The sequence below is a fragment of the Coenobita brevimanus genome, chromosome 60, assembly GCF_032717465.1.
Source record: "Coenobita brevimanus isolate Jiangsu-jjx chromosome 60, ASM3271746v2, whole genome shotgun sequence".
Classification (NCBI taxonomy): Eukaryota; Metazoa; Arthropoda; class Malacostraca; order Decapoda; family Coenobitidae; genus Coenobita; species Coenobita brevimanus.
Window position 1 is genome coordinate 41,101,110 of NC_137013.1, and position 9,423 is coordinate 41,110,532.

Here is a 9,423-nt window from a genome sequence, read left to right on the forward strand (position 1 = left end):
ATGGCTTCTTCTGTTTGTAGCTTTCATTGATACAATACTGTAGGAGAAGGATATTGTCCGCTATTCGTCTTTTTGGTGTGAAGCTATTTTGTACTTCTTTAAATTTATCATTAATTTGTATGTGCTTCTTTATTTTATCTTTGATCATACCCATCAGAATTTTGTAGGAGGTGTCTGACAGGGCTATTGGTCTCAAGTCCTTAACTTGTGGTTGTTTTGTTTTTGTATTATTGAAGATTTTCTTGTACCGCTGCCGAATTGTAAACCTTCGTGTCGTCAGTAAATATCTTACATGTGGAGCTCAACGTTTTGGGGTCATTTATGTAAATTAGAAACAACAGTGGTCGAGTGCTCGTAATAATATGCATAAATTACTCTAATGAAGACCCAAAACTAATAGAATTATTACCTGGATGGCACTGTCACTGTCTGTTTTGATGATCAGCTGGCAGAGTATAAGAAAAATAAAACATTTACAACCACAGCCTTTAGCCTAAACGAACGAGGTTATAAAACGAATTTGATTCTACGTTTGGCGTATTTGAGCGTGCTCAGGTACAGACATTCTAAACCTTTAAGAAATACATCAAATAAAACTCTCCAAATCTATTAACCCTGACATTTAAGAGAAGCTATAAATATGTTTGGAATATTAATTCAAAACAACTATAAAGTTACGATTAAAACTGGAAAATAATCACAAGGGTTGGACACAAATATAAAAATAATTTATTCTTATTTGACTACGGTCGCCATCTTCCTTCGGTCTGGATCGTCAGCTGCCGGAGAGGTGTAATGTTGTCGAGGCTTGCTTCTCGCTCCGGTATGTCATATAAATTGCACCCATGAAGCCCGTACCATGATGTGACAATTATGAAAATAGTAATATCAGCTTTTGGAAGTACGTAGATCTGTAAGATATGCGGTAGTCATGCAAATCAGATGAAGATCCCATTTGTTTACAACCGGTTGAATGAAGAAGGTTAATGAAATACCGAAATTTGGGGGGAAGACTGAACTTAGTGACATACATTTGTTTTCAGATTCACTTATGCCCTCTTGGAAGTGATTGTGTGTATATGTCTCTCTTTAGGGGGTTATGTAATCAACTGAATCATAACAGTTGTACCTAATAGGTAATCTTATCACAGGATGCAACAGCAAAATGTTAATGTAGTTTGTGAAAGTAATTATGTCATTTATTTAGCTAGATCCAGTTTGCAAATTTGTCTAAATCAATCATTTGTTATATTTTACCCTGTTGGTCCAGGTCCAGATTTACAGTTCCTTGTTTGTTTATGGGAAGTTATATGTCACTTCTTTATTAGCTTGTAATGTCTGAATCATACTGTTTATTGATCTTGACAGTTTTTGAGTTTTCAAGGAAAATATTAATTCCTTACCAAATGGGTATGGCCTTTCCATATTTTCTATTGAAATAAGTCTCTCCCAGTTTACTTGGTATTGTTCTCGGATTACGACAGCTACAGGTACGGGGGATTTTTATAAACTTACTTCCGAAAGCTATAAATAAGGATTTAGAATGCATAAATACTCCATCGACATCTGCCAGTAGCTGGGCATATTCTACATTCCTAATGTGCATTTTTACATTTGAAAGCTGGCTGTCAAACACAGGTTAGGTTGGAATTGGTTAGGTTTGGTTAAATTATTAAGTTTCTCAAAGCATTGACACGGGATACACTGACATGTCCAATCAGAACGATGGTCGGTAAACAACACGGCCAGTTGGAGAGATCATCTGTGACCTGGCCACTTCTTAAAATACCCCAAAATAGGTATATTTTGTTTTTTTCCAATCATTTCTTGCTGTCATATTTTCAACAGTTAACCGCTTCCCGTCCGATCAGCGAAGTTAAGCAACGTTGGGTCTGGTTAGTACTTGGATGGGTGACCGCCTGGGAACACCAGATGCTGTTGGCGTTCTCCCTACGTGTCAAGTGGGGTTGGTGGAGGATTAGTGCCCCTCCCTGTAAAACAATTAACTCTAAGCCCTTGGCCACCCCGTTTGGGATACATGGCGTCTGGCAATGAATGAATGAAAAACTAGCCTATGTGTGTTGCACATGTACCAAAATTACTTTTCATGAGATCATGAGTCTTTTATAATATAGATGGAATTGCTGCTCTCATTTGGTAAAGAATTACCCAGTACAGTACAGTAAATATCTATCTATCTATTGCCAGACGCCTCAATCCCGTTTGGGGTGGCCACAAACAAATCGCCTCCAAGTCGCCCTGTCCGCCGCCATTTCACTCCCCTGCTCCCAACTCACACCCCCCTCTCTCATATACCTCTCCACCCCATCTCTCCATCTCATCCTCGGCCTCCCCCTCCCTCTTTCCCCCTCCACCTCACTCACATACACTCTCTTCGTCAGTCTTTCACCCTCCATCCTCTCCACATGGCCAAACCACCTCAGTGTGTTCCTCATAACGCCTCCCATCACATCCACATCAACACCACAACGCTCCTTTATATCCTCATTCGTCAGCCCGTCTCTCCATGTGACTCCACAGGCTCCTCTTAAATAACTCATCTCCACGGCTCTCACTCTCGACTTGTGTCCCTCCAACAACGTCCAAGCTTCACTTCCGTACGTCAGAGTTGGTATCACAATACTGTCATGCAGTAACTTTTTCACTTCCATGCTCACCTCCCTGTTTCTCATCACTGCTTTCAAAGAACCAGCAACCCCTCTTCCCTGCTGTACCCTTTCAAGCACTTCACCCTCCAAACCTCCATCCTTACTCATCACACTACCCAAGTACTTAAACGTACTCACATTTTCCAATTCCTCACCATCCAACCTCGCTGTACATTCACTGACTTCACCTCTCTCAAAGACCATCACTTTGCTCTTCCCTGCATTCACCTTTAGATTCCGTTTCTTACACACTCTCTCAAACTCATCCACCAAGCCTTGCAGCTCCCCTTCGTCTTCACTCAACAACACGGTATCATCTGCAAACAACAGTACAGGGAGTTTCCAAACACTATCCTCTCTCACCAGGGCCACTCCAACATCCACTACCCTACCTTGGGTCTGACAGTACTTAACTCTCGAACCTTGGGTGGTTTCCCAGTTACAAGTAAATTCTTATGGTGTTGGCAGAAGTAAAATACATTAGATACATTGTCCTCCAAGATTTTAGCCAGAGTAGATGCGGTAATTTCTTTAAGGGTGGTTAAAATTTGGTTAAATAAAAAAAAATAATAATAATAATGCCTTGCTTCCTTTTTTCTTTTTTCCTGCTTCCAGACTGTTTTATTTTACTAAGGAAAAGCTTCCTATAATTCTGTAACATTTTGATCTCTAATGAAATCTCTCTGTTGTTGAATAAAAATGTCAAGAGAGAACAAGAATAAATTGAGGATGTCACCTGAATGCAAGGAGTTAAATTTCCCCATGGTGGCAGGATATTTGGTGATCCTATAAGGTGTTATGAGCTGCCAGAGCATCCAGATGTTCAGCCTCCTCTCTATCCCTCAAAAGGAGGATGGTGAACTGCAGAGAAGGGTAGTTTCAGCCTACATTCAGTTAGGTTATGTTCTGATGAGCCTTGTCCCACAGTGGCAATGATGTGTTACCTGTTACAGTTCAGGAAGTGCGGCCAGTGTCATTGGCTCGGCCCACCAGCACCACAACAGTCCGGCAAGCAGAGGAGAGAGATGAGGTGAACTTCCCCCGCCGGGTGAGGCCTGTTGAACCTGGCAAAGTGCGCCTCGGATTTGTCCCAGAAGAATGGTTCAAATTCATGTACCCAAAGACTGGTGTAACAGGTAAGTCAACTAAGGGAGGGTTTGCTTTGGGTGGGTTGATGAGTTTTAAGGTTTTATGACCTTTTCCAACATATCAAAGCTGACCCCCTGACCCCAACTGGAATTTTGAGTTAACTATGTACTGGTGCGCAAATGCAGGGGGCCCCCACTGTATGAAGCGGTTATGTTCCTGAAAAACCGCTCACCAAGTGACATTTTGTTGTGCGAACCCATTATAACATGGGTTAAATGGAGTTTGGTTCCAGGACCCCGATTTTTTTCCCCCATCCACCCATATTAGTCCCTTTTTTTTTGCTCAGTCTGAATCAGTATTTTGTGACTCCATTGCAAGGTCACGAGCATGGGTGGTCCTGTTAGCCTGCAGAGAATTTGTATCATCCTCTGCCCTCTTGGTAATGTCTGCCGATTTAAAAATTGTAGAGACTGTTGATGGGGCCAGGCCATGGTGTTGAGCTATGTTGTTTGTCTTCTCACCGCTTGTGCCTCCTTACCATTACTGTCTTCTCACCGCTTGTGCCTCCTTACCATTACTATGTCTAGTTTCATCTCAAAAGCAAGGCTCTTCCCAGCGGACGTAACTTCTTTGCTAGGTCTTGTAGCAGGGTGTTTGGGCAGCATGATGCCAAAATAAATGTTGCACATGTGGTGGCGAGTTACTGTACTGTTTTGGATGGTAGGGGGGTGGAGTGAATGTTGCACTTCTTCTCCGTTATTGGCACTGTGGTGGCATCAGCTGACTGAGAGTGCTCTCAGTTTAAAATTGCCCACAGATAAAAATGTGTTTAAGCAAGTTTCAGTGTTCATCAGGTGAATCTTCATTGAAGTGACTTTTTTTTTTTTTTTTTTTTCCCATGGTGATTCATAAAGTGGGGGCTGCCTGTACTAGCAGTCAAGTCAAGTGAGAGAGGCTCTTTCTTTCATTGGGATCATGCCTTACTGTAGGTCCTAAAGCCCATTCCATTCACTGTCACATCCACAGGGGCAGTGAAGTCCTGTGAACTTTTCTAGCTTTGTCATTCATAGTCACTGTTCCATTTTGAAGGATGAAATTGGCAAGTTGCAGCTGTAAAGTATTATGAGTGTGCATCTGGGATTTGTCTGAGCATTATATCCAAAGATATAAGACACTTTTGGGGATGTGTTGATGTGTTTGGAGTGGATGCAGCTGTTACAGTTGTCCTGTCTTGTGTTTAAGAGTCCACTGCCGTGCCCTGCTAATAAAACATTATCAGAAACAGAATATTAAAGTTGTTCTGACCATGAGAGGGTTAATAGATATGGGATTAACACGCAGGCTTTTATAACAATTGCAGTTCAATTAAATAATTTGATCATAACTTTAATAGATTACTGTGTTAAAGTTGTCCCAGCCAGTGGAGGGTAAACTAAGTGAAACTGAGGCATGAATGCAATGCTGTGATTGGGTGACATTAAGTTGACAGTGACATTCATTAGTTAAATGGAAAAACAAAGAATTGGAGCATTATCATTCCATCAGTAATACAGTATCAACTAATCAGTGTGGTGGGCTGTTTTAGCTAGGAAGTTTAATATGAACTGTTGTAATTAAAAGTAGAATAGAGGACCATGTTTGCTATATGTGGCATCATGTCTTTTATATTCCAGGTTAATTTAGTGTAAACTGTTGTGATTAAAAGTAGGATAGAGGACCATGTTTGCTATGTGTGGCATCATGTCTATTATATTTCAGGTTAATTTAGTGTAAAAATTATTTTTGTCATGGTAAGAAGGTTACAAGGTCATGAAATCAGTAACCTCTACAGCACAATTTTAGTTAATTTTTGCTGCCTCTAGAGATTATAGTTACCGTAACTTTAGGAAAGGCCCCTCTATCAGAGGGATTAATGAAAGCTTTATTTAACCCTTCCAGTCCAGTGAAGTCTTCCTTAAGTTGAACAAAATGCCAAAGAAATTATCAGGTTAAAAAGACTATGCCTGTAATAGGGATGTAGATTTCTTAATGCATGTAGTAGTCATATGGAATGTTTTGCTGAGTGCGTTCCATGTCAGTTTATGCACAGAAGGGCTAACCATTCTCTCTCCTCTTTCTAAAGGCCCATATGTCCTAGGAGTGGGTCTGGCAACATTCCTGTGCTCCAAAGAGATCTATGTAATGGAGCATGAGTACTACACCGGTATCACCATTCTCGCCATGCTTGTATATGCTGTTAAGAAATTTGGTCCCGCCATTGGAAAAAACCTTGACAAAGAGATTGAGGTGGGTGCTGTACTGGCCTGTTTGTTGTTGAAGAGCTTCATGTGCATATTGTTAACTCCTTGTGTGTGGTGACTTTTCCTATTGGTGAAGGGATTGATAAGTAAAAGTAACCCCGGCAGTTTAGAAAGTCTGTTTTAAAGTGAATAAAGTTGTTTGGAGATAGCAAAACTAGAATAGAAATTACGTCTTTGGAGTGAAGTGTTTAAATATGAAATTGTGAAAGAGATGGCAAGCCCCTGATTTTAACACAAAACCTTTTGGTGCAGATATAAAAAGTTTGACGTTATCCCATTTTTAATTTCATTCTTGTAATGTGTACTGCTGTGTAACTATCTCCCCTTCTCACAGGTATTTTCAGTAAGGGTTTACCTACACCTCTGCACTCTCAAGTTTTAACTCTTTCAGTACAGTACTTTTTTTTTTTTTTTTTTTTTCTCCAGATATGGTAACTTTTTTTTCCCCCTTTTTAATAAGTTGTGAAATTACAAATCTTCATTAAAACTCTGCTGGATATATTAATTTACGATTTTCTCTCAATTTGCAGTACAGGTTGTATCAAGTTTGTATTTTACTGTAGAATGTGTGCCAAACATAAGAACTTGGTTTGTGAACATAAGCAGATTGGATTTACAACCTCCCGGATATTGAGAGTGGATTTACAACTTCCAGGATATTGAGAGCAGCTGGCGTGAATACCGAGAAGGGAGCATTACCCAGATCAAACAGGCAGTAGAAAATGAGAAGGCTGCCCAGTGGTCAGCCCATGGAGAGGGGATTCTCTTTGATGCCAAGCGGGAGAATGTAGCTCTTCAGTTGGAGGCTGCGTATAGGGAAAGGCTCGCTAAAGTTCATTCTGAGGTATGATGGACAAAGTTTGTCTCTTCTTGTGTTTGATAATGATTTTACTTCAGGGTCAGTAGAACTTCCATAATGTAGGTACCTTATCCCATCTTTGAGGCGAAAATAAAGGTGATGATGATGATCATGTCATTAGGAAGAAAGGGAAAGATAAAAGATGGTTTGCTTTTCATCATCTGTTCACTACCATACAGTAAAACTAGCTATACATTGTTTCAGAGTTTCTGATTTTGATCATCTTAGATTGAGGATCAGTTGTTTTTAGTATTTACAGTACTACTGTACTGACCTTATCAGTGACACCATTGGATTCTGGTGAATTTTGTTGAAAACTTTGTAACAGCTTGAACATAGTTTGTCGATGAACTGCCTGCAACACTTGGGTGCATTGCTGCTCCTGTGCAAGGCAGGTTAATATTCAGTGCTCCACATATAGTTATGCATCAGGGTAATGTAGAATATCGTACAGAGTTTTCATTTTCAAGATCGCTAATGAAAACCCTTCCTAGTACGTCATGCTTTATCGTGTAATCATAGTAAGAATAGGAGTCTCAGCATTTTATTCGCTGAGCAAAACCAGGTTCATCATTTAGCCACCTTAGTAGTTCTGGTGAAGGAAAGCATATCATGGCTAAAAAATTAGTGCAGGATGTTCTCCCATTGCTTCAGGCTGAAGGGCTTAATCTCCATTACTACTCATCAATGAGAGGTGGTGAATGGTGGTAATGTGTGAAAACAGATGCTGTTATGAAGCTGGTACTTATGTTAGTGGCAGATGCTCTTCCATCTCCCCTTTAATGTGAAGCCCATTTACAGCTTGGTGACCACCACCTAACCAAAGTGTATACTGCATTCAGTATAAGAAAGCACATTAGACTAAGGTAAACCAGACAGCAGCTAACAAAAGGTTGTGTTGACTGCACAGGTGAAGAAACGTCTGGACTACCAACTGGAAACTGCTAATGTGAAGACACGACTGGAGCAGAAGCATATGGTGGACTGGATTGTGAAGAATGTTAAGGCTTCCATCACCCCAGCACAGGAGGCAGCCACCCTCAAGCAGTGCATTGCTGACCTCAAGGCCCTTGCTCCAAAGGCTGCTTAAGTTTACAGTTATCTCCTTTCTAACAGTCCAGAGCCTTTAATCTCTTGTGGTTGGGAAGATTTCTTGCACCTCTTTCATGGCAGTTTTTGTATACAGTAAGTCTATCATATTTGGGCAATATTTTCATTTTTTTTTTTTTTTACTTTTTACAATTAAGTACTCAGTAAATTACAGAAAGACTGCCCTTTAAAGTTCCATTACCGCCTCTAAGGCTGATTTACCACTTCTCTTTTTACAGACTTGTTCTGTGAAAATGTTTGTGATGTTTTGGAACACATCCCTGATATATAACAAAGGGCTTACTGTTTCACAGTTCATTGTTCTCATGTGTAGCATTTATAGCTTTTTGATACTGATATTCATGCTTTGCACAGATATCCTGCAAGATGATGTGTGTCCGATACAAAAATCAGCTAGTAAGGAAGAGGTGCTGAGGAGCCTCATTAGCTAACAAGAATGCTGGCCAGGGAGATCTTTATGATGGGATCGTTAGGTTGATCCTCAAGATTTTTCCTTAGGTTGATCAATTTAAGTTGAAATATCCCATCATTAGTAGAAACTTTCGTTAGGCCTACTGTAGAGCTGTATGGGGATGTGACATATGTCAGTGCTCTTGATGATAAAGAGAAGGGTTTAGAGCAAATTATTGTTGTGGAGTACTGTACTTGTCTTATTTTATTTATATTGTAAACTATGATTGCTATATTTCTTTCATTCCATTTCCAACAGTGTAGCCTCCTGGGGTTTTGACTTGTCCACCTCTGTTCAACCAGTGACAAAACTTACATGTAAAAATTTTTTTCTAAATAATTTTGGAATGTACAGACATAATGTAAATATAAAACTATTCCCATATCAGCTGTTTAACTTACGGTGTGAGTTTCAGAAGCATTGATGGGTATTTTTTTTTTTTTCTCTGGGTTAAAAAGATTGATAGGATCCAGAAACAAGAAAAGAAATTACCAAAAAAATATGTTATCATCAGTTACCAACAAATGGTTATCATCAGTTTCAAATGACATGGACTTCAGTCATTCAGAATTATTATTATATCTTATTTTTTTATTGCCTCTAGATGACTGTATTCAGTTTATAAAGGATTGTTAGGATTGGCAGTTTAGAGACTACATTGAATCTTTCAATATGGTGATGCCACAATTAGTTTCTTGGCCTTCATGGATTTGGAGAAAGCATGTGACAGGGTGGATAGACAAGGATTGTGGAAAGTATTAAGAATATATGGAGTAGATGGGAAGTTGTTGAAGACTGTGAAGAGTATGTATGAGGGTGCTAATGCTGCAGTGCGTGTGGATAGTGAACTGAGTGAATTTTTATAATTGAAGGTTGGATTGAAACAAGGATGTGTCATGTCTTCATGGTTGTTCAGTCTGTATATGGATGGGGTTATAAAAGAGA

The 9,423-nt window shown here is 39.7% G+C and overlaps 2 protein-coding genes across 3 annotated transcripts in view; one reads left to right on the forward strand and one right to left on the reverse strand.

The window, feature by feature from the left end:
* LOC145403046 (focadhesin) overlaps positions 1-425 on the reverse strand; it is a 25,344-nt gene extending 24,919 nt beyond the window's left edge. The window contains exon 1 of the mRNA XM_080274888.1: positions 410-425. The gene's annotated coding sequence lies outside the window, so the exon portion shown is untranslated. The remainder of the gene's footprint in view (positions 1-409) is intronic.
* Positions 426-747: 322 nt separating this feature from the next.
* ATPsynB (ATP synthase subunit b, mitochondrial) lies at positions 748-8,862 on the forward strand. Of its 2 annotated transcripts, none has more exons than XM_080275069.1 (5): positions 748-823; positions 3,623-3,805; positions 5,881-6,044; positions 6,714-6,902; positions 7,828-8,862. In XM_080275069.1, the coding sequence occupies exons 1-5, from the start codon at positions 796-798 to the stop codon at positions 8,005-8,007; spliced, it is 744 nt and encodes a 247-aa protein (XP_080131195.1). In that variant the 5' UTR covers positions 748-795; the 3' UTR covers positions 8,008-8,862. The 2 variants fall into 2 exon arrangements, with proteins under 2 accessions (XP_080131195.1, XP_080131196.1); XM_080275070.1 differs by lacking the exon at positions 748-823 and adding an exon at positions 825-901.
* The last annotated feature ends 561 nt before the right edge of the window (positions 8,863-9,423 follow it).